The following is a 26,027-nucleotide window of genomic DNA, read 5'->3' as shown; positions in this document are numbered from 1 at the left end:
TGTCAAGTCTACAGCAAGTTATTCACTACAACACCACAAACATGACACAGAGTGGAAAATCAGTCTTGGCTGTCGCTCGCTTCAAGGAAGAATCCACAAGGGTACAGTTTCCATAACAATAAATAAGAAACAGGACTGGTAGATGGATGGAGAAGCTTCAGTCCTGGAAGATCCCAGGGCAATCTATGCTGTACACAAGGGGAGCTCTCTGCAACGCAGCCAAGCTCTGCTCAGTGGGGTGAAATGCAGTAACCAGAGCAGCTGCAGTCATTTATCAGCACAGAAAGCCAGGACCTTCTCTAGCCACAACTCCAGCTACAAGTTGAAGCTGAAAAAAAGAGTTTAAAAGTGGGACAATACACATTATTATGAACTCCTTTTCCTTGCCATGGCAGGTAGAAGCACCTGACAGGTTGCTTCTGGCCTAGAAACCCAAGTAAGAGACCATAAACCCTTCCTGAAACAGAATTTGGGAGGAAAATTGTCAAAGGTACAAGTTGAAGTCAGGCATTCCCCTTGCACCTCTCTCTTTGAAGATCAACCTCAGGCGCAGCCTGCAGTGAGATGCAGCAAATGCCACTGTGTGGTGCTAACACTTCCTCCAGGCTGGAATGCTGACAGCCCTCACCTTCCTACCAAAGAAAGCTTACATTTACACCAAGATTTCAAGTCGGGATGAGAGTAATGCAGGGTGCAAGAGACCTCAGGAGGTCTCTAGTCCAACCTCCTATGTTCAAAAGCTGGGGCAGTTAGGGGCCAGACCCATAGCTCAGGACTTTATCTAGTCAAGGGCTGAAAACCTCCAAAGATGGAAGCTGCACAACCTCTCCAGGCCTGCTCCACTGATAGACTGTCCTCACAGAGGAAAAATAAAAAACGTTTCCGTATCTCCAGTCTGAACCTCTCAGGTCAATTTGTGGTCATCCATTCCTGTCCTCCCACCACAGACCACAGTGAAGGGCATGGTTTCATCCTCTTGGTAGCTCCTGGAATTACTAGAAGGCTGCTATTAGGTCCCTTCTCTGGTCTAAACATCTCATTTTAGCAAAACCTTAATGTTTTTCAGCTCACAAGAACATTATGTTTTAGAAAGAGAAAAATGTACTTTTTTTTACTGAACAATAAACACAACACCAACCGTTCTGCATGCTACAAGATAACCACTTCAGTGCTAACCCAGAACAGTGCCACTGATGTTTTATTTCACTAATGTCTCCTAGCATTGTGTATTTTTCAGCACAAGTGCCTCTGAAATGCAGACTCGTTCACAGCCAGCCCCATATTCTCCAGACCTGAATTTCACATATAAACAAACACTTTACTGGAGCCATGCTGAGGATACAAATTCCTCAAGCTGGTGGCAGCAAAATCAACATTAACCAAGATTTCTAGATCACAATTTCAATTAATCAATCCATGATGAGTGAGGAGGGAGATAACCTCTTGCAGAAGAGCTCCCAGTACAAGACACCTGAACCAGTGCTTTCTGGCTTGTAGATGGGTATGCGACACCACCACCCCAACCCAAAGCAGCCTCATATCGTTTCCAGCCCACAGCGACTCCTGCAATGCTGCTGGCCAGACACCTGCATACTGCACCTCCAGACCATACTTATGTCTATTTTTGTTTACTATTTGTTCCCCAAATCCTGACATTCGCCAGCAGGGAGCATCACATTGGACCAAGTTACCACTTAGACTGCGAGCAGACACAAGCAGAATTACCCTCCTGGTATTTGCTATCCATAACATCTTAGAAGTACAACTGAGTTAATTTAGGTAATTACTGCACCTTGACAAGCAGAAGGTTGCACATTTATAAAACGATGTTCACTGTATCCTGAGCATCACATGAAAAATTGAATTGCAAAGTTAAAGGCAGAGAAGTGAAGAAGGATGGGCTGAAGGTAGAACTGAGTAGGGACATGGAGTCTTGGAAACACCCTTTGGAAAGGTGAAGCCATTTCACCATACAGAACATCTACCACACTTCCCACTAGAGAAAGTTAGAAAACACTTTTGTGCTTTATCTAAAGAAAGCAATCAAACAAAAAGCGTAATGTTGAATTTCATTTAAGTGGACAACCTCTGCAATAGGCAACATGAGACTGAGGCCCTAAGCATCTGCAGTATCTACAAAATGGTAGATTAAATTGATACAACAGACAACAGAAACCACCATCCCAGCACTGCCAGCCTTCTCCAGAGCTGTTAGCTAATCACCTAATGAATCGGTTAATTACAAGCCAGTTCCTGAACCTCTTCTAACCATTAATACCCTCTGCTTTGCTGTTTGCAGCAGGAAGAGAGCGAAGCCAGGGAAACTTCCTGGAGGATACATACTCATCAGCATATCACAGCCAAGGGTGAGCCTGTTCAGGGATGTTTAGTGCTCCTTTGCAGGACAATGCTGGAGCTGTCTTTTCACTCTGAGGTGGCATCATGCTCACTGGGAGCACTCAGGCTGCATTGGATCAGCTGGAGGGCAATGCCTCACTGCTTACAAGTTATAATCGTAACCCTTTCTTAAATGTCACCACCTGCAGTTTATGCCAGGGCCTTTAGAAGACATCACAACAAGACCTTTGAGGTCCCTGCATACTAACAGCCAAGCTTTTTTGGAGTTACAGGGAACAAAACTGGGTAAAAATACATTGTCAAGAGGTCAAACAAGACTAACAGCTATTTGCCCACAGCATTTGCAGCTTACAAGACAGCTCTGAACTACAGAGGAAGATCAAGACTAGCATTTTGCTTCAGCTGTTCACGCATCTGGAAACCTGCCTGAAGTTGATACAAGTCACATCTTTACTTTTCCCACATTTATTTTGGAAGCACCAAACCTTTTTGTTTCATTTTACAAACCATTTTGCAAGCACACTACTTATCCCCACTTTCATGTCTTTCTCTGCTACTTTTCACTGTTTGGTACTGTAACTATTTAAATCAAAGTGATTCTATGATGAAATTGTACAAAGACCTTGTTTTGCAGTAATAGGGATGCTCAGAATTATCAAAGCAAGGATGCTCAGAATTAGCAGAGTATATCTATGAATTACTAGGACCTGCATTAGTTTTCATTTCATAAATAAAATGTATAAATAAATATATAATAATGATATAACGATAAAATGAATTAAACCCAAGAGAAGTAACTGCAGCAAACTACAGGGACCTTCTAGTTACAGGAACAACTGTACAAGGGGGAAATCTCTTTAGCAAGAGGAAAGGTCCAAAGCATGCTCTTGCTATAATGCTGAACACATTTGCTTATCTGAAAGCCCACTTAAAGGGGAGCTTCTCATCATTCGGCTTGATGCAGCGCATGTAGTGTGGCGTGGTTGCATTCAGAGTCTCCATGAGCAAATGCAGGGAGTTGCGGAACTGAAAGACAAAACCACTCAATTTGAGGCGGCATGAAGGTGCCGTACCATGCAACCCAAGTTGGCAGGCGCTGCAAGCCACCTGCGGTGCAAGCCTCTGGACGTGACACAGCATGAACCTCCCCATCAGCCCAGCACATACAGGAACAATTCAGAGAAGACCCTGGCAGGTTGAGAGCTTCCAGCTCAATGAGGTACAAGCAATAAGTGTTTGCTTGGGACTTGACTCAGTTGGATCCTAAAATATCTCCAAGGCTGGAGACTGCACAACCTCTCTGGGCCCCTGTTACACTGCTTGACTCTCCACACAGGAGAAAAAGCCACTCTTTCTCAAGTTGTTTCAATTTATGAGCACCATAGTGCATTGGGATACTGCCCAGTGAATCCCAAAGTGGCTTCCACCCGCCTTAGTCTTAATTGCTTCCAGTCAAGACTACTCAAGCTTGCTCTTCCAGAGGCACTGCTAGAAGGTGCCCAAAATGCCACAGCCAAATTGTTCCCATCCTACAAGACAGGTCACAGGAAAGCCTCCTTGCTCCCCACCCCCAAACAGCTTTTTATTTATCTGTTTCAAACTGAAGGAATGAGATCTTAACTGTAAAAATCTATCTGGATTCCCCTGTCCCGTTCTCCTACCGTTAACTGACCCACTCAAATCATACGTTACCTGGTGCCCCACCATTTTCTTGTGCTCCTTATTGGCAGCTTTGACCACTGGTCTGGCAGAACGGACACTGATTTTGGATGTTCCCTTTCCCATGGAAGTGGTGGGTGCAGCATCCTTCTCATCTTGGAATAAGTCTGCTACCATTTGATACTAAAACAAAAGACAATGCCTGAGCACCTCTGGCCCTGTGCTTTGCTGAATGAACCCACCCAAGTCACATTGCTCTGGTCATTTTTTACCCATCTTCAACCAGGAAGAAAAAAAAAAAAGAAAATAAAACGAAAGGAGAAAGGAAGAGGCGTTGCCTACATAAACCACATCAGCAGGACCACTGGCCATTCTGTTTTGTAGTTCATCAAACTCTGAAACGTGCACATTAAATCAAACAAGAAAAAAGAAAAAAAAAAAAATAGGATGGCTAGCTGCAAGGCTGGATTGCTGAAGTGTTGTCCGAGACACAAAACCTCCTGAATGTGAGGTGGCTCCTGCTCCTAGGTTTCATTTCAAGTTACTGATCCAGTCCTGACCACAGCAAGGATGCTGCCTGCAAAGTGCATGCCCCAGGAACAGGGGTCTCCACATGAGGACAGGCAGCACCCACTCCCACCATAGCCCCCAGAGGCACCCTTGCTTTTCCAATTAAAAGAGACCAGCACTTCCACACTAATTACCTGCATTTCAGCATGAATGAGAAAGGTGACAGCAGGACCACCATTCTGCAGCCCTGGAAGCACTACATTTAGCACCTCAGATCCCTGAAGTCTGGGATTTCTGGCAAGCCAGCAGCAGCATTTCTGCTTCATAAATGGGAGAACAGGTGAGCTGGCAAATGCAGTGATGCTTTTTTTTTTGTAAAGGGTAAGATATTCAAATTTGCATTAGGATGGGGAACTTGAATAAGTAGTAAGTCACAATAAATCTGGTCTGTTTAGCAGGGCTGTTAAGTTTTCACATCTCTAATCCATCTATGCAGCCACACTGGCTCCCACCACAGCTGTGCTAACATACAAACAGTAAATTCTTAAACTCTTAATTCATGGGCCTGTTGGAGCAAGTCCAGAGGAGGCCACGAAGATGATCAGAGGCTGGAGCACCTCTCCTGGGAGGACAGGCTGAGAGAGTTGGTGTTGTCCAGCCTGAAGAAAAGGCTCCAGGGAGACCTTATTATAACCTTTCAGTACCTAACAGGGGCTTAGAAGAAAGATGGGAATAAACTTCTTAGTAAGGCTTGTAGTGATAGGACCAGGGCTAATGGTTTTAAACAAAAAAAAGGGTAGATTTAGATTAGATGTAAGGAAGAAATTCCTTACTGTGAGGGTGGCAAGGCATGGCACAGGTTACCCAGAGAAGCTGTGCATGTCACATCCCTGGAAGCGTTCAAGGCCAGGTCAGACAGGGCTTGAAACAACCTGGTCTGGTGGAAGGCATTCCTGCCCAAGGCAGGGGCTTGGAACTAGATAGTCTTTAAAGTCCCTTCCAACCCAAACCACTCTAGGGTTCTGTGAAACGTAAGAAAAGCCACTGTCACCAGGTGGGATTTCACTTCTCACCAAGCTGAGCTGGGCTCCGGCCCAAGGACACTGCCAAAGGACCTGTGATGCCGCACCAGTGGCACATGCGCCACCAGCAATGACCACTCTGGAGCATCTGTGGGAGAGAGCATCAGCATCAACTTTCCCTTGTCCATGGCACACCATGCCCAACACATCCACACAAAAACACTAACATAACACAGCAGTGCACCACACAGCACTCTTGCCTCCATCCCAGGCTCTTCCAAAAGCCGAACTTGGTTGTATTTCCATTAATGGCTTGTAGGTTTTTTGTAGTGTTTTAGTGTTTTGTAGACATTAACAGACAGCCCTGTGCTGCGAAGTGCTGCCTGGCGCTCTGCCACATCCCTGGCCTAAGACAGGAATGCTTCCAGCTCCAGCCCTGCAGGCTGTTCACACAGCTTCCTAGAACAGCAGCCTAAATAACTGTGGAAAGGAAACTTGGCATTGCATTAGCAAATTGCTTGCAGGCTCCAGGACAGCACCTAATAAAGATCTGCTTCAAACTCACAGCTTTTATTTTTACCTCTGCAGCTCACTCCACTCCCACCACAATAAAGGCTTGTGCATTCTTTGCCTAACCCTCTATACCCCCTCCAAAAAAAGACATTCTGACAGCTGTTGTATTTTGATGTGTCAACTGTCTTGGGTGCTTTGACTCCAGCAAACATGGGATGTTTGGGTGGCACATGCTTGATGCTGGAAGTCATCCAACGCTGCCTCCACACATTACTATCTCACACATGACAATGCAGTAAAAACACCAGCTGTAATTTCAGGTTTCAAAATATCTTCTCAGCACATAGCTGGAAGTGCCATCGACCCCTCCATCCACTTGCTGTTAACAATAGCAGTGCCTGCCTCCACACAAACGCTCAACAAGATTGGCAGAGGTGAGCTTTCACCTTGTGTAATGATCCCAGTTACAACAGTTTTGCATCTTTATCAGCCCAGAGTCTATTCCACAGATGTTGGGGGATAAGCAAGAAGGATGGATCCCTCCCTTCCCAATCGTCAGAGTCAAAATCATTGGTGCATTATTTGCAATTATAGAGAACTGGAATATGATATCTTAACAGCATGCCCATGTAGTTTTGATCAGTATTCAAATCGCTTTCCTTAATTCAAAGAACATCAACTCTCAACTCCTTTAGCTGACCAGCCCTAACAAAACTAATTAGCTGCTTTATAAAGTCTCTTTCACCATCTTGTTGACAGCAGTAATTGCATTCTAATTAGTAGAAAGCAATTCTGCTTTGGTAGAAGAACATCAACAACGTGCTTGCTTATGGATAGGTGTTTAACTCCTTCCCGTGTTAAACAGAGTGTTCCCCCTTGCTCTGTGTACTGTTTTAGTGGGAATATAAAGAAGGCAGCAGTGAATACTGTATGCAGGCCTGATCCTGAGTACAGAACAAAGTCCTTGTGGCACAGCCTTTTGCAGCACACATTTAAGTTTTAGTTAAATTACCACATCTGAGCAGCAGACTCAGCACTGGCACTGCCACTTTTTTTGGTTCAGAGAAACCAGGTTGCTTTTTACAGCGAAAGAAAAAATACCTTATTTATCACCTGGAACACACATGACAAATAAGAGGGGGGAAAAAAACCCTACTAATTCAATCTAACAGCCAACGGGGTTAGGGAAAGCAAGAACAGAAGAACAGGTTTTGGAGGTTTTGCAGGAAGATGAAGAGGATGAGGATGCTACTGCCAAGGGAAGCACTGCTCTTCCTCCCAGGACAGCACAGCATTGCCACAGGCTGACAACAGCCACTGCTCCCACATCATTAAGGAAATGGTTCAAAGGCGTAAGTTCATAGTTCATCAGACTATCACCCAAAGATTCTCAGAACCAAGTACATTTGATAGCATTTTAAGCTGGATCACTAATGTTTGTGTCACCTACAGAGCAACCACTGTGAATCCAGAAGGTCCTAACACCTGGCCCCAAGTAGCATTAGCTTAGTTTGCAGGCCAGTTAAACCCAAATCTTTGGTCCTGAGGCACACACATTAATGGCTTTTTAGGTCAAGCAAACCAGTTGTAAGGAGCTGGGTTTGGGGCTTTCTTTTAAATTGAACTGAAACTCAACCTGCTGTGATATTATATTATGGTCCTTAAGTGAAACATCCATGTTTGTATTTTTTAATTTCTTTTTTTAAGGAATAGCACTGTCCCTACCACACTCTACAATACACCACTCCAATGAGCTAAAACTCCCCTCTGCACCTATGCAGAAAAGTCAAACTGAAATCCCTACCACCAGTTCTGCAGCACTACCTCCAAAAGCAAGTTCATCACTGGCTAAATAATTCATTGTACAGCATCAATTATTCTTGCAAGTTACCTGGCATTTCTAATATGCTCTAATCATGCCCAGTTTTTACCCTAGGAAAGCTGTGAGCTTCCCGAATGCAGAGAGATCTTGATTTGGGTGTTATGAAAGCCCAGTTTCACAGTTATTAGACTCCCAACTACACTCAGAGATGAGAAAACTGCACATCTTGCCATCTTCATATGAATTCACTGCTGAGACAAGGGCAAGCCACTGACAATATTCAGCTAATTTCCCATTCTCATCTCTTAACTTTGACAGGAACAAGCTCCCATTTAAAATGCTCCTAAAAATAATATTTCTTCCATCTCCCCTCATCACATTCCTTGTTTAGGATGGCATTTGTAAGGTCACAGCCAGCAGTAAACTCAAGGGAGAGTGGCAAGAAAAGGAAAAATCTGGATACGCAAAACATCTGCTTGCAACATGCAGAGAGGATTCAAAATTTGTAATGCAAAAAAAAACACCCAATGCAAGTTAACAAGCTGGCCTATGCTGGAGGAGGCTTTGAAATGGTTTCGAGAAAAGCAGATATATTCCTTCCCTACACCACAGAGAAGGTCTGGTGGAAACAAGGGTGCCCTAGAGTCATGCAGTCTTGATTCTGACTGCTGGAAGGTGTGCTGGACTTCACAGGGCTGGATTTTCATATCAACTACCTAAAAAGTTAGAGAGCTGCCCCTGGAAGGGTTAAGGTTGTTTGAAGTCTCAACTCATTAACTGACAATGAAAGACTCAAGGTTGCAGGGAGGAACTTTTGGTCTGGTTTTAAACAACAAGGACTTGAAATTCCTTAGATGTCTGTGTTACTGACACTTTTAACCCAACTACAAGCACAGATGGAGCACCCAAGTGCTCATGGCGAAGAGTGCTGCGTAAGGAAGTCAGTGTAAAATCTGCTCAATTCATACAAGCAACTGTAAAGTCTCCAATGTGAAGCATGCTTGCCAAATGCTCACTTCACTTACTGCAGGCACGATCCACGCCAAAGCCTGCAGAGCCCCACAGCCACTCCTTTTCTGCTTCCAACAGCCCACTGAGTTCACAGCCCTCAGGACTAACAGAGACTTTAAACCCCAGGTGCCAAAAAGCTCTTTACCAGGAGACTTGGTATTTGAGATCAGTCAATACGTCTCTGTTGGCACTGACATGTCAACAAGTAGTTTGTACAATACTCAGAAGAGGAAAGATACAAGGCACAAAATCTTGTAATGCAGGAATAACAGCAAGCATGACCATCAATATGTGTTAATTTGTTAATATTACATACTGGCAGCAGTGTAAAATACCTCTACAGCAGCTGGAATGTCTCAGAGTTCAAGTTACATTTCCAGCATGGTATATTAACTCTATTTTTAACATACTAATTATTAAAGTAATTAAAAGTTGCGGGGCCAAGTATGATTGACTACAGCTAAGGGGAACAGTCGATTTCATACAGAAGGGTGGTAGGGTCAGCATATACAATATACAAATACAGAGCACCACAAACTACACTGCTGATCATGGCTTTTAACCCCAGGATCCCCTGTGGCTCCACATGCTTTTGAGAACACCTTCAGTGCCCAGGTGATGGGTGGGGAGCTCTGGACAAGAGTTAAATGGGATTTACAATGCCCCATAATTGGCTGTTCCAAATTTTTGCTCTTGGTGACCAAGAAAGAAAACTATCAGAAGGTTTGGAAAGGATTTTTGTAATGCATCTTGATGGGATACCAGCACCAGGGGGGAGGAGAGCAGAGGACCATGCACATCCACACCTGGGTGCAATCCATAGCCTCCAGCACCCACCTCTGTCCCTTTACTTTCCTCCACACCCTGTTTATTTGCCTCTTTTGCTGCTGCTAGTTGTTGGAAGCACATGCATGCTCACATACACAGCATGCTGTGTCACGGCACAGGAATGCATGTACAGACCCCACGTTTTGGAGAGTGGCAGTGCCAATTTAGCTCCAGTAAGGATCACTACCCCACATTGTTGCTTTTACCTTGCTGGTTTTCAGGATGTTGATCTGTTCCTCGTACACAGTATCCCTGTTCTTCTCCAGAAATCCCTCACTCTGGTATTCCACCTAATAGGAGACAAAGGAAGAAGCCCAGAGGGTAAAGCCCAACCACACAGGGACAAGGTGTTGTGTCCCACCACTCCCCCAGTATCAGGAGTTCACCCGAAAAACCTGAAAGGGAGGAGGATGGGTGAACAACTGGAATTTAAAGGTCACTTTTTATCAAAGAAAGTGAATCTAAATGAAAGCAAAAATCCTTACTTCAAACACAGATTGCTTCTTAGTCCTTACACTGTTATGTATGGGACCCAACCACACTTCCATGGAAACCAGAGGTAAAAATGCAACGATCGCCAGTACCTCTATATGCTCTTTTGTCCACTCCTGAACAACTTGCAAGCTAATCAGGAAACCTCAAAAGACACCCTTATCTACATCCCCTGTATGTCTCTTATTTTTGAAATTGCAGAAGGTTAGGATGCAAAGGAAGAATTTAGAGGGAACAGAAGAAAGTTTTACGTTATGTTTTACATTTGAAGTTGGCTAAAGTAACTGACCACACACACAAAAAAGGGAAAGGGTCCAAAGAGATATCATTTGCAAAGGACACATGCAAAATCACAGGTCTGAGGAAAGGCAAGTATCAACCTTTGCCATGAAAAATATCACTCACTTTCAGGGCAAACCTGGTTAGGAGAAGCACCTGTATGGGATCACAGCACCTGCATGTCACCTGGCTCCGCAGACACATCCTCAGGCTGGTTTTACATTTTTCTAACAAATGTGTGGTTTTGATAACTGCAAGCTTTTAAGATTTTTATTTGCTGTAACAACTGTCATATCAGAGTTTCAACGAAGCTGAAGCCCATGGACAAGACCCTACAGCACCAGACACTGGGATTTAAGGGTCCCACAGCTGGCATCTTCTCCCTCAGAAGGGTGGGATCATCCCAGGGTCACCTCTCACATGCTCCTCCCCACTGTACCTCACTGACGCTCACAGCTCCTGCTCTTCAAAAAGAATTCCCTTTTCCAATCCATTTTCAGTCAAGCTGCCCTTCACAGAAATTCATTTTGCTGCAGCTTTAAGAAAGAGGATTTTTCTCTCCTCTAGAAAGCATAACTATTTAAAGCTTAGCACGATAGTTTGGAGGCTGAAGTCCTCCAAGCTGATCTAGATTGGAGCATCGAACCAAGATAACTACCAGCCAGGCATTCCTATCACCAAAAAGCAGCTCAGCAGTGCTATAAACTAATTTCCCTTCATGAGGCTCTTTTTTCCTCTCCATACATTTCCCATTTCTGCATTCAAGTCCTAGTGCATGCAACACGTGCCCAGTCACCTTATCAGCGAAATGCAGGATGATGAAAGAGGCGTTGGACATGCGGGGCTTCTGGAAGTGCTGGCTGCTGGCATGCTGGTCATACAGCTTCTGCGCCCAGTTCTGGTCAGTGCCTTTGGGAACCTGGACAGGGAGAAAATAGACCAAAAACTCGAGGTCAGGCATGCAGAGGTGGTGTGCAGAGGTTTTTGAGAAACCCTCCCCGTAGGCTTCCTGTAGTCCACATGAACTACAGGAATATTTGAGAAACAAAGTCCACCCCCTATTTCTAGGAGCATGTACTATTTTATTTTCATGTATATTCTTGAAAAACATACTAAAGCTTCATTTCCAGTGAAGAACATCCAAATGCTGGTTCTGCTCCAACAGCCAGAACAGCTCTTGCAGAGAAAAAAAATTAAAGTATTTTTGCGCCTAAGTTACATTAATTGCTGAGACAGCAACATTACTTTTTTAATACAACTTTTGGTGACCAAGTAATTTCACAAACTGCCACCTGACACATGTGAGAGACTTTAATTTAAAATAATAAATAGTAAATTAAAATATAATAAATAACGTTATAATAAAAATGGTAATTCTTAAGAAACCTCTGCCTCTCAGTAGGCTTGGGGTGGGGTCACTTGGATCCCAAACACAGGATGATTAATCCCAGTTGCACACAGGGTTGAGACTTCAGACCCACATACCTGTCCTACCACAGCTGAATGATTCCCACATCACCCTCCCACACCCTCAACCTCCTGTACCACAAACCTCCTGGATGCCAAGCCCTCCTTCTGCACCCTATTTACACAAAAATCAGGGTGCAAGCCCTACATGGACCCGCCCTGGAAAGGATTTAACTATAGTACACCAAGATATCAGGTATTGCCCAAGACATTGTTTTGGGAGGATGGGGCAGAGAATGGAGAAATCCTAAACAACTGCCATGACTGAAAAACCCTCACATCACCACCTGTGCAGCATGGGAATGGACTACCTCTCACAAATCAGTAATTATAAGGAGGGCTTGAGCTTGCTTTCCCACCTAGCACCTGCAGTTTTTACCCAATAAATAATGACAAATTTAAGTTAATGCAATACACCACCAAGATCAGAGGAAAAAAAATAATTCTGGTTTTGATTTATTATTTTGCAACCATACATTGCTGTATAGAAATATATAACAATATATTGTAACTTCTGATACTCTCATGATTACACGTCCCATAAAGATTCATTTTTTTAGGGTCCCTCTTGGCTAACCAGCCAAACACCCAAAGCTTTCTAAAAAACATAAGGGCATTTGAGGAAAGCACCATGGTTGTAAATATCTTTTATTTTGTACTTTTCCAGCACAAGTTTGCCATAAAGCAAAATTCTTGAAAACCAAAGGAAACAAGGAGAGAAGTTGTTACACTTGAGAGCTGTGAGCCCCACAGTAAACAGGGCTCATCCTCATCCCTCCTGCCTGCCTGCCAGGGATGGAAAAGGCAGGGGCTGGTAGACCCTCCATCACTGCCAACAGGACACCGATGGTTGCACATACATATGCATACATAATTTTTAAACAAGAAATGGCTGATTGGATTATTTAGGTTAGAAAAAGAGGAGTCAGAAGTGTTAGGCAATATTTTAAATCAGATGAGTTAAAGCAGAGAAACCACAGAACAATTGTGCAGCATCAGGGAAAACTCTGGATCATCCATCAGGTCTTTTCATAGACCTTTATATGAAAAGGTGACAGAGGAATAGGGGCAGCAAACAGTAAGAAGGAAAATGAGACAGATGAGAAATATTTCTTTACGCTCCTCTGAAACAGCCTTTGATTTCACAACAGCAAACCAAAACATGCCAGAAGGGTTCTGGACACCAAGACAAGCATCTCCTGCCCACCCCCATTAACTGGAAAAAGTGGATTAAACAAACACATCAGTCACTCATGCAAGCCATGCTACCCCAGATGTTTTATATTTATAATTTATATTTACAGTTGTAAATATATTTACATTTATTTATATTACAGTTGCAAGTGAAGTCAATTATGGATACACATGGAAAGAACAGACTATATAAATATTAGAAGTCATTTATTTATGCAATTTTACATAGTTTATTATGAAAGACACACATGTTCCAGCTATGGAGTTATATAAACGCAGATGGGTTTCTTTTCATCAGTTATATCTTTTCATCAGTTATTTCATATTTATATGCAAAACATCCTTTCTGGAGGCATCATTAGGTGTCTCCCACTCAGGACTGAGCTGCAGGTGCAGAGCAGGAGCACTGCAGCCACCTGAACTGCCAGATGCTGCAGAGAACAGATTTGTCCTGCACCAGCTCTCTTTTAGGCAATTCACTTGGCTGAAAAGCCTGCTTATCTCAGAGCTGAACTTCAAAGGTATCGCTCCTGCCTCCCAGAAAGAGGGTTTCACTGTACCCACACTGCTCCCTGCTCACCATTGTGCAGCCTGGGTATTTTTAAAACTAACAGGGCCATTATCTGTACTATTATAACAGCTTTGGGTATTGGCTTGGAAGCTTAAGGCCTTCAGAGCCACAAAGTTATTTGAGACTCACTCAGTGCAAGACCTTTTTTAGGGGATGTGGAAGAGTAAAAGAGACTGCCTTGCAAGTATTGCATGGAAGCCTCTAAACAGGAAAAACCTTCAACCACTAACACAAGGTCATTGCTTCTGCTTGTCTGTCCTCACCATCCCTCTCTGCCCGTCACTCTGCACAAAATCAGTCAGGCAGAGTAATCCCAGCCAGTGTCACCTCCCATATCCATACACTGTTGTCTGAGTTGCCAGGAGCTACTGCAACTGGAATCAAACCCACCCATCACAGCCAGGGTCAGCCCCCAGGTTGCAGTCCACTGCTTTTGTATCAAAAGCATCCCATGGTCAAGAACCCACCAGGTTCTTCAAGAACCACCAGACAGTTGCAGAGATGTTTGGAGCTGCTTGGACTAAAGGGTGAGATTCCTTCCACTCTCACCTCCAACACAAGGACAATTAAACAGATAAAAGCAACAAAGGTCCATTAAAATGTAATGACCTAAAAGTCAACCCTCTGAAAACACAGTGGGAGCTATTTACATTTTATTTCCTTTCTCCTTATCACTCCAATACATATTAAAGCCTGAGAAGAGCCTGGGCTTCTTCCACACTGCAGAGACCCATTCCACTACAAGTGATGTGCCTGACTTTAAAGTCATAAAAGCTGACAGCATGACGTAGGCAAGGTTATTCTGCTGTCAAATTAGGTGGTCTGCCAAAAAGGAAAGCCCAGAGGTCCAACCTTCATGTATCTGCTCATGGAGCTGAAATCCCACTGGACAGGACCAAGCGGCACAGAAAGATGGCATGTTAATTTCTGATGTTCAAAAAACTAACAAGTCCAGACAAGGAACACACATTTGTTCAGATACCCAAGTTCACAGTGATGCACAGGGACAAGCAGGACTGAAAACAGGTCTGCTAGAAGCAGACTTCAACATTTCTGGAATTTGACAGAAAGACAAAGGAAAGGTTAAAGAGCATTTTTTGAACAGCGTTAGAAAATGCATTTGGCACAGTAACAGCCTAACACGATGGCAATGTGCCATAAAATGCAAAACTGAGCCACGAGAGTTCAAGAACATGAGGGATTGTGGGTTTGGTTGGACACTTCCCCCTTTGGCAGCTTCAGGGTCACTTTGCTCCTCAGCAGAAATTGTTTCACTAAGATTCCTAATAAATCTTGGACAATGATGCCGGGATTGATACATCAACCCTTCCAACCAGTTCATTCTTGATCAAACCCTTTTAGATACACTTCCTGCTAATGGAAAAAAAAAATCATTAATTTTTCCATTCCCACTCCCATTCCAATAGCATAGGCAAAAGCAAGAAAGCAGCCAGGCAGCAAGATACCTTACGAAGAAACCTGGACATCCACAGCAACTTCTGACTGTACTCCCAAATGGCACTTGGGAAGCATATGGAAGACAAGCAGAGCAAGTATTTTCAGCCTGAAAAGCAGGACACCTGATCTAGCTTTGACATAAAGACTTGACTGCATTTCTTAAAGAGTTTTCACCTTTCTTTGAACATGATTTAAGTCTCTTGAAAACTCAATCCCAAATGGCTGCTCCCTCTTCAGAGCACAGAAGTTACTCTTCATGTTTCCTCAAAGCTTTTAAAGTCTTCCTAGAAAGCCTGCTGTCCCTTCCACTTAAGCAATTTCCTCCACAGCAAGGCCAGCCATACCCTAAAGCCATCCTAGACATCCAAGCAATCTTCCACATGCCCTCCCAACTTCCCACAACTGGATTTTTAGAAGACAGTCTCCCTTCCTTAATGCCCATCTCTTCTGAAAGGCTCTACATTTGTCTCCTTGCTCTCCTCAAAGGCTCTGCCCTTATCCCAAATTATTTCCCACCACCACTGTTGGCCTCAGTCACTCCATGCACACTTCACAGCTTACCAACAAGGAGGTTCTCCTGGATACCCTTCTCCACTTTCCCTTCTCCTCAGTCTTATCAGTTTGTGCTACAGGACTTCAATGTGGTGCCTGTCATGGTGGCCTTGACATGGCCATGGTTTCTAGCCAAGGCTGTTTCTGTTTATCAGACATGAACTCTTGCTGTCCCTCCAACATCTTTTTAGGCCAAAACAAAGATCAAGAGGTCCTAAAAGCTCCCCATCTGGGCAAATGACACTTCAGTGCAGGAAACAGGGAAAAGCCACCTAGAGGACTCCAAGGTCACTTAGAGAACATCAGGTCACAGCCCCATGGAAATTATAACATTTCCTCTAGACAGACCAGGGACATACCTGGAGGTTGGACCAAATGAGCTCCAGAAGCCCCCTTCCAGCCTTAATTTTACAACAGCTTCCAACTCCTAAGACCTCACAGCTGTTTAAAAGAAGCTCCAAACACAAACACATCTTAAAGTTCTCTTTTTTTTCCAGAGCTAGGGGGTTTGTTATTTGCTTCCATGAGACAGGTTTATTCCTTAAAATTCTGATCTCAATTCAAGAGCCTTCTTTGCCAATTCCCATTTCAATCCTGTCTGCTCCCCTTCCTTCTCTAAATGGCGACAAGACTCTCATATGACCTTCATTAGCTGAACTGCTTCAGCACATACCCAGCCACCCCCTCCTCAACCTCACATTAAAGATTAAAAAAAATAAAAACCACACTGTGAAGCAAGAACATTAGCAACAAACTCTCCACATTTGCGCTTATGTTCCATTACGTTGCCAGGACCCCCCCCCCTCAATGACACTTCAAGTCCCAGAGTATATTTATCTGCTGTTGCATGTGCTAATGAGATGGCTTGCAATTACCCTATTGTGGTCCTGCGCCTGTCATGGCCAGCTCTCCCCAAGAGGTGAAATGCTGCAGCAGGGGTAAAGGTTTTCATCCATGAACTGATGCTTTCAGCTGACAGGCTTTGCTGAAATTTTCAGAAAGCCAGAGAACACTTACAGTTTATTATAAAAGAGCCAATTACAGGGCCCATAATAAGGGCCTGTGACTAATGATAGCATTTCCCACTGACAGGTAAATACCCAGATAATTGGGATTTGATGTGGTGGAAGGAACAGATCCTGCATTTCTTTTTTGTGGTAAAAAAAGCATGAATGAAAAAAAGTAGCCCAAATTACTGCTGGTGCATGAGTGTCTCTGTCTAATGCAAAGTCACCAGCAGCAACCAGTACCAGGTGTTTCAGAGAGAAGCAAAGAGCATTACAGTCAATATGGCATGAGGGAAACTTCCGACAACGGTCCTCATCAACACCCAGGAGCCAGCTCGAGCCTGAAAAATTTAGCAGGCTTAATAGCACAGAGACCAAATTAAGTGGTGCTGAATATCAAACAAATAATCTGACCTCCTTCTGAGCCAGCACTGGCTAAGATGCCATTTTAAGGGCATCAAGTTTCATTTGTTCTTGTTTGTAAGGAGTCTTCCTGAAACCAGATTTGAGAAAGACAAAACCCCAACTCCAGCTCATCGCAAAGAGATAGCCAGAGTGCCTGTACCCCAAACAAGGTCTGAGGCTCATGAGACATGCAGGTTGAGACAGCACTGTCATGCTTGAGAAGGGAGCCCTGTCACTTGGAAAAGAGCAGCCACTTGACAGGTCACCTCCCTCCCAGACAAGGACAGGTCATACATCTCCTTAAATCCCAACAGGGACTCTAGTCTAAATAATGGATCCAAAACTTTTCCTTTTAATGCAACATGACACTCCTGCCCTTGGGCCACTGTATATGCACCCCATGTCCATGGATTCCACAGAGCCAACAAGAATTTGTTGTTTCCTTCTGCATCACCTTGCCTATCCTGGTAAGGAGACTCTTCTCTGCTTCAGCTCTCCCACCACCCTTTGCCTCACCCTTCCCTGTCCTCATTCAAAAACACTCAAAGCCCTTCCACAATCAGTAAGACATTTCCTGGCACAGAACACATCCAGGTCTCGATGGAAGCTCTTCAAGGACAACTCTTGATCACACCATAGCAAAGCCAGTCTGAGGCTCCACACAACAGCCTCATCCAGCAGGAAGGCAGTCACCATACCCATCCACCAGGCTGTTCTCTGCATTAAAAAGACTTATTTCATGGTTGAATCTGTCCAACTTCTAGCTATTGCATGCTAGAGTTTTTTTGTACTAAAGAACATGAACACCCTCCCATTGACTATGACTTACAACCACTCCTGTGCATCACTCAAGTTTCTTTATCCTCAATATCATAACTTTTCATAGCCCTGATCTGGTAACACTCTCTTCAGTATTTCCTCATCATCATTGCTGTGCAGACACCAGAAATGAAGAGATGTGAGCTACTCTGCCCAGCCTAAGCGCCTTTTTCACCACAGCATCACATCAAGTTCTGCTGTCAAAATGACTGTACCTAAAGACTCTTGACCTTCCACCTACTCTTCACACCGAAGACCTTCAAAACAGGCATCCCAACTTCTCAAGAAAAATCTCCCATCTTAAATTTTTGTTCCTAGATGTATTTAATTCATGAGTGAACAGGGAGTCCAACCTTTCTTACGGATTCTCATGAAGGTTTGTGGTTCTGGCCTTTCTTCTCAACTTTTAAGCAAGATTTAATTTAGGCTGGTATGAGACAGAGAGGCTAAAAGACAGCAAACTACTCTCCCAACATTACAAGCACCTGAAGTCTGTAGACTAATGCAATCAACTTTACCCCAAATAGCTATCACAAGAAGTCTCAGGTTTCCCTCAAGACAAAATAAAGCTTGAGACAGGGAGGAACTCCAGCTCCTGAATAACACTGAAGAAATCAAGAGTCACAAGCAACGGCTATTCCTAAGTACAGCCAGGTCAGAAACATGACATCCAGCAACACATGGTGAGATCAGGTACCCAGGTTGGCATCCAACATCTGCCAAGGAGACTCTCAATAGTCCTACAGCAAAGCAAATGAAAACAGCCTACCCTAGCCATGAGCAGCCCAGCAATGCATGTGAACAGAGATGTTTACCCTCTTGCAAGCTACCACAGGTCAAAGCCAGTTCTTTTAATCTTTTATGAAAATAAAAATACCAGTGAAAAGGTGAGTGATCCTCTTTACCTTGCACTATTCATCCAGTAGGTCCAAGATACCAAGTTTCGTCTCTATAAGGTCTACGCAGGGTTGGTTATCATAGAAGTCTATGAGAGTCCAAGGGATTCCCTCCATGTACTCTTCTTGTTCCAGCTTAAACACATGCTGAGAGTGGAAAACCAGCAGAGTTATGACTGTGACCCTAACCAGCCCCCTCCCCATTCACCCACTTGTCCCTGCTGGAGCAGAGTATTCCATCAGCACATCCAGAAGCCATAGAAGCTTTAGGTGCCCTCACATACAGCTTTGTACAGGCTCTGCCACTTATAAAATCTAGCTTCTGGCAAGGAAAATTAAAGTATTACAGTAGGACACCATGGGGCAGAGAAAAAAAAGGCTTTAAATTACTTTCACTGGAAAATGACTGAAGCTGTCACTACATCTTGGTGGAAGCCATACATGAAATGGCAATGACACACATATCTCTTGGGCTGACAAAAATCCCTCTTCTCCTTTAGCACTCTGCTGATTAAACTAGTGACCTGCAGCAGGTTCATAAGCTGGAAGCCCAGCCAGGGCTGAGTGCAGGTGTCCCCATCTATGAGCAGAGCTTCACAAAGAGCACCCATCATCCTAGAAGGGATATCAGCAGCAGTATCTAACTGACTCAGGAACACTTCTATTGCAAATTCGTTTGTTTTTTTTTTTAAAAAAAGAGAAAATAGAAAAGAAAAAATCTTTGCATGGCTTATGCATTTCATACCTCTGCCCAAGCAGATAAATTATCTCTCAATATTTCTGAGATACTCTAAGCATATTAAAAAATGATTTTTCAAATGCACTTTTCAAAAATAGCTTTTAAAAATCTCTTCAAATATGTCACCTCAGAGTTTGAATTTATAAGCTTCAGAAGTGACAGTTGGACATATTAAGATATGAATAGTGCAAATACCATCCATAATTTACTTTTCATTTTGAGTAGCAGTGATCTGATACATTAGATATACAGCAAATGTTCACATCTATGCATATAATACCATTTCAAAGTGCCAAACTACTCTGCAGTACTTAGCTGCTCAAATTTAACAAGTTTTCCTTTGTATCTTGAAACTAATGGTAATTTTCTGCTTTTGTGGTAAGGGTTTTCTTTCCCCTGCTTACTGGTTACACTCCCAGTGCAGGTGAGCATTTATATCTAATAAAATACAAGAATCTCAGGTTTTTGAGAGGCACATCCAAGTGAAAAATGGAGAGTGTGTCCAATCCTGCTATTTCATACAGTTTTTATTGCAGAGGCTTAAGCCACACTTAATGAGCAGGTTTCCAACCAGGCTTTGTCTCACACTGGAAATCAGGACTCTGCACAAGACCATCCAGGTTTCAGCTTGAAACTATGCAAAAAGAAAAAATAATTGGCAAACTATCTACTTATTCAAAATCACCAGTGAACCTTTGCATAAACCATTCACAAACCTGCTTCCAGTATCGACCAAGTAACATTTTCAACTTGATATTAATATTAAGTACAATTGCAATGCACAATTGTTATCTGGAAGAGACTGTATCCCATTCATGCTGGCCATGTGATCTGGCCAGGCTGCAGGTAAATGGCACCAAACAGAAGCCAGACATACAATAATCCCACTTTCATACGTTTTCTGCTATGTTTTATAGAACATTTCCAAGCTGAACTTACCGAGTTGAACTGCTGTTGGAGCTTTTCGTTGGCATAGTTGATAAAAAACTGTTCAAAGCTATTCACTTCAAAAGTTTCAAGCCTGCAAAGCAATGAATAAATCAGCATTAAGCCTTGCTTCGTCTCAAAATCAACTTTTGCCTGCAACCATGTCATCTGTGTGATGGGTAACACCGGTTATTCAACGATGTCTTTGCATTCCTCCTATCCCAGATGTATGCTTTATTCCTCATTCCCCAAACCAGCTATCTTTCCTTGCAACAACTCAAGGGATTCAAGAGGTCTCTCTGCTACACACAGATGAGATATTCAGCGTGACTGTAGCTTCTTGCCCATCAGGCAGAAATGCTAAGGCAAGAAATGTAGCAGCCTCTCTTGGGGAAAAATATTATGAAATACCAAGTCCAATATTCACTGCAAAGGTGATGAAGAAGCAGTAGCTGCTGTCTTAAAAGATCCAATGTAGTATTTTTAATGCAATTCAATAGAGTAGAAAAAGAAGGTATTAAATTCATAATTATAGCCTCTGTATTGCATCCCTGATAGCACAAAAATTAGATACATGCAAGCAAGTGATTTCTGAAGGCAGAGAGAAAAATGGTGCTTTCAGCTCTGATTCCAACACATTCCTTAGAGGGAGTTTGGTATTAGTCTCCGATTCCCCCTCTTCACTAGGGCTTCCAAAGCTCCCCTCGCCAAAATATTATCCCACCCCTCTGCAGGCCAATTCCAAACTGAGCTCAAAACCAGCTTCCTAATCACAATTAGGAAATAAAAATAAAAATAAAAATGCAGTTTTAATAACACAAACTACAGGCAAGCAGCAGAGAGCCAACATAGCCCCCAGTGTGGTCAGGCTGAAGCACACGATGCCCAGGAACAGGCACAGGGAGTTGGGCTTGCTCTTAAAAGAAAAGAAGGACATTTTTCAGCTACCACAGGGAATTATGTGATTTCTATTTTTAAGGCACAGTTGGAAGGGGGGGGAAGTCTTTGACACATGACTGTAAGGATTAAACTAAGGGAAAGAAGCAGCAAGGCCCCCTGTGCTTAATGAATAAGCTGCTGTAATGATAAATGCGTGGCAAAATAATTACTCAGGTAATAGGTGCTGTATGAGCTGGCAGAACAGTCTCAAAGCACTAAACAAATTAAGCCCTTTCCCCCTTCCCTCAAAAGAAAAAATAAATTAAAATCAGCATTTCTTGTACTTTGAGGACTACCTGGCTATTATCCACATGATGCAGTTATTCCCCAGGCACTGCCATGCAGTAAAGCCCTCACAATACAAAATACCTGAGCCCTTGAGGAAAGGCAATGCAAAAATGCAAGAGGAAAAGGGGAAATCAGAAAAAGGAGTCATTTTGGTGTGTTTATCAGCCCCACAGCTCTCCAGGAAAGCCAGGACTGCTCCCTCTCTGCCTGTCCCAGGGCTGGCATTGCTCCCAGAGCCAGTGCAGCCCATGCTGAGCAGAGGATGCTCAATCCATCCCCATGCCAGGAACCAAGCTTTACAGTCTTTAATGCAGCAAATTCTGGTGGCTGGGACACACAAATGTTTATATTAAACACGTGGCCAGAGCCTCAGTGATAAACATGTCCTTGAAGAGCTGCTGCTGCACCTGATCTTGTTTGCCTCTGCACCCTCTCAGTTTGGACCCTGTCCCTAGAAATCCCACCCACGGGGACAGTCCTCCCCCAGGAGTGCCAGGACAGGTGTTCTTGGGATGTCAGGGATGTGCAGTGAAGGCTGCTTGCAAGCTCCCTGCCTTTCTAGCTTAAATCCTCTCCTAGAGAAAAAACAAGCATTTAGAGAAAAATAAAAACCATCCTAATTTCCAATACTCGGCAGAATGCATTAAAACTCCCTAATAACCTGAGCTTGGGGAACCAAACCACTGTCCAGGACTGCAGAGAGTCAGGTTGTCAGTCCCTCAAGTCCCTGCACATTGTTAGTTACTTGGCATTTAGACAGCAAAACCCCTTTCTGAAAGGGATTTACGGTCTCTTGAGGAGGCCAGACTCTCACACAAGTATTACAGCCCAGAGAGCAGACAACCTTCCCCTGCAAACCTGCCTCTTTCGACAGGACCTGCCAGTACCTGTGGAAAAACCCTGCTGTACCCCACGGTGACACTAGTGCTGTAAAAGCACCTGCTGGCTCACATGCTGGATGTGACATATAGGAGACCTGCAGCTAAGGGAGGATTTTCTTCCACTCTAACAGGTTTTCAAGCCCAGCTTAATCTTTCATGACCATTATCCTCAAGTCTCCTTTTATTCAGGTTTCTGCAAGGCTGCGTCTGATTTTTTTAATTCAGACATCCAATTTTCTGTACTGATCCACTATCACTCACATGGCTCCATCTCAAAGCTTTAGTTATCATATCCCAGCCTGCAGAAATCTCTATTTGTAGGGACACTGATGGGAAACCGCTTTTCCATCTCATAGTCTTCAAACCAGACTGTGCCAATACCATCTGGTTATTTAAGATATTCCAGGTCCCGTGTTATCTACTGATCCCAGATACTTGCCAACCTCTGAGAGCAATCTCACCATTTCAACCCCTCCCACTGAAACCCCAAAACCAGAGGACTGTATTCTTACCATACTTGACACAAGTGTTCCTTGTAAACCCTGCCATAGGCAGCAGTCACTGATGGAGATGAGTAGGCAGTGGGCTATGCTGATGCTCCAGCACTTTCTGGCATCCTTTCTGCTGCCATGGCTGTCCAGCAGATGTTAAAATCAACATCCCAAACACCAGCAGCTGCAGAACCCTCCCGGGAGGTCTTATACGCAAGATCCAATTCCAGTAACTGTGTAAGTATTATAGCTATAAAAGTTTTCTGCAACTGACCCAGAACTGCTTCAGCAGGATTTAATTCTGAACTTTAGGTCCTCCTAGATCTGATGCACTTTACGAGGAGTCTGTCATTACATGAGATTTGGGATTCAGCAAGGACAGCAATTGCACCGGGCCAGGGACTGGTTTCTGGAACAGCTACAATTGATCCATCCCACCTTCTCCTCCAAAACAGGAGCAACTGAGAATCTTAATGTATTAAGGGAGCACAGCAGGTCACTGCTGTCCTTCTTAGACTGACAGAATGGTTTGTGTTGGAAGAGACCTTTAAAGACCATCTAGTCCAACCCCCCTGCCACGAGCAGGGACATCTTCATCTGGATCAGGTTGCTCAGAGCCCCATCCAACCTGGCCTTGGATGTTGCCAGGGATGGGGCATCAGGCACCTCTCTGGGCAGCCTGTGACTTCTCCCTTGTCCTTGCTCCCCAGAGAGACAGAAAAGGGATGGTGTTGAAAGAGGGGAGGTAAAAAACCAAACCCAGAAAACCTCTTTCCTTTTCTACTGACAACTGACAGAAGCCCTTCCTTTCTGTTCCATCTTCTGCTTCTTTGCATCACTTCAGTTAAAATGAACTCTTCACAGACAACTCTTGTATCCCTCCTCTACCAGCGCTCAGGTGCCAGGATGAAAGACTGGACGGTAACTAGTACCCAGTCCAAATGTAAAGAGATTGCAGGCTACAAGCCTTGCCTTTAGTTATGGCAGAGCTTTTTGCACCTTACTCCCCACTTAAGGTTCCCAAAGTCCTCTGAAAGCTCTTGGTGCACAAGGGCCCTGCAGTAGCAGTTTCACAGCTGGAGAAGCAAAATAGTTTCCTCAAACCCCACAGCAACCCCAAGCAGAGCCAAGCAGTCTTTGGTCTCCACATCAGCACCTTTACCCCTCATTCATCTTTAAGCTTGATGCTTTAAACAGCATGGGGGACAAATCCTGAATGGCGATGGCACAGTAGCTAAATCCCAAAAACAAGTACTCAAACAGATCTGTATGCACTGTTTTGGGGTCAGGGTTCCACAACCTAAAGGAGGATCAAAAATGCAAACCACACATGACTGCACTTTCTTGCATTCCTTTCCATTATTTCCATCACCTGCTACAAGCCAAGGTCAAGCATGCATTGCCAACAGGGTGAGACAAATCAGAAAGGACTAATTAAACAGCCTTAAAAGCAAGAAGTATGCATACCCATATATATCGAGCACGCCAATGAAGGAGTACTGCTTGACAGTGGTGTGCAGGGCCTTGTTGATGTGCTGCACAATCCAACTGAAGAGTCTGGTATAGATGTGTTTGGCCAGGGCATTCCTGGCATTCACCACTTGCTGCACAGACATGTTCTTTACATAGGTCTCTGCCATGGTGACGAGCTTGCAATGGCAAAGCCAGTGCTGCATCTGGCTGCGCTCCACACCCAGCAAGCTGTAGAAGTTGTTCAAGTTTTCATCCTCACTCTAGGGGTGGTAACAAGAAGCAAAGTCAGCAGGTTGGTGACACTCCAAAACTGGAGTTTAAATATTGAGTTCCCAGATCAGCACAAGTTAGCAGCATTTCATAACTATCTAGGGAAATATTGCATTCCTCTTGTTGGTAAAAAACAAAAAAGCAATGAGCACTCATCCAGTTGCACTACTCTTCATGGACACGAGTAACACTGCTTACACAGAGCTCCGAACAGTGGTACATGCTATGGCTTTGCTCTGGCTATTCTTAAGGTCTTGGTTTTCATAAAGAGCAGATTTCCACAATGACTACTAACAGGAGAAAGTACTCTGCATTTTACCCCTCCCTGAGCTGCAACTACACACTCCTTCAGAGTAACCTTGAATAAGCCTTAAGTTTAAGCTTAGGGTATGCCATTACATCATGCCTTTTACAAACTAACTTAATTTCAAATCACAAAGTTGCAAAATGTGCGTTACCAGAAGGGCTTGTGTTTTGCATAATCAATAAAATGAAGTTCATTTTCTCTAGTACATTGTATTTTTCCCCCCTCAAATGAAGACAAGGCAGTTCTGAGTCTCTATTATGCTAAGATAGCAGGCACTGCCTCTTGGACAATGAGAAATCAATTTCCCTTTTCTCAGTGTAATAATACATATCTAAAGGAAGTAAATTGTTTCCAGTTAGATATGTGCATATACAGAAGCTGCATGGGTTTGGGGATTGAGAGAAAAATGCCTTTTAAAAGACCTCTAGGATGCTTTATTACTATGACATCTTTTTGACCACTGATTCAGTCATAACAAGATTGATTTAATACCTTGCAATTACATCTGAAGGTAATTAAACAACATGAACACCATTACAGAACTCAACATTGTTGGAGCAGACCACTTTCACATATCTGTGTTTCCAAATATCAAGTAAATTACCCCCAGCATGTAACTAATTAAACACCCCATTACATCAAAGGTAACACTAAAAGTGTGTGCAGAACTCATTTAAATACTTTAATTAGGAACAAATGACCCATTCTAGGATGTGATGATAATTGATAGGATAGTATTTTCCATATAAGTGTCTTTTTTTTTGCCCTCCCTGAACAAACACAGAAACAGAAACAACACAACTAAGGCAGATGCAGCTTAGTCTTACTTATTCTTGCTAATTAACTGTG

The 26,027-nt window shown here is 43.5% G+C and overlaps 1 protein-coding gene across 1 annotated transcript in view; it reads right to left on the bottom strand.

The window, feature by feature from the left end:
- LOC121080687 (unconventional myosin-Vb-like) overlaps positions 1 to 26,027 on the bottom strand; it is a 61,102-nt gene that overhangs the window by 21,460 nt on the left and 13,615 nt on the right. Inside the window, 7 exon segments of the mRNA XM_040578827.1 lie at positions 3,287 to 3,384; positions 4,051 to 4,200; positions 9,930 to 10,013; positions 11,291 to 11,413; positions 18,873 to 19,010; positions 20,542 to 20,623; positions 24,596 to 24,861. Coding sequence (XP_040434761.1) covers positions 3,287 to 3,384; positions 4,051 to 4,200; positions 9,930 to 10,013; positions 11,291 to 11,413; positions 18,873 to 19,010; positions 20,542 to 20,623; positions 24,596 to 24,861 — 941 coding nt within the window.

The sequence above is a fragment of the Falco naumanni genome, chromosome W (assembly GCF_017639655.2).
Source record: "Falco naumanni isolate bFalNau1 chromosome W, bFalNau1.pat, whole genome shotgun sequence".
NCBI classification, from domain to species: Eukaryota; Metazoa; Chordata; class Aves; order Falconiformes; family Falconidae; genus Falco; species Falco naumanni.
Note: the sequence above shows the minus strand (reverse complement) of the source record. Positions and strands in the feature narration are given on the sequence as shown.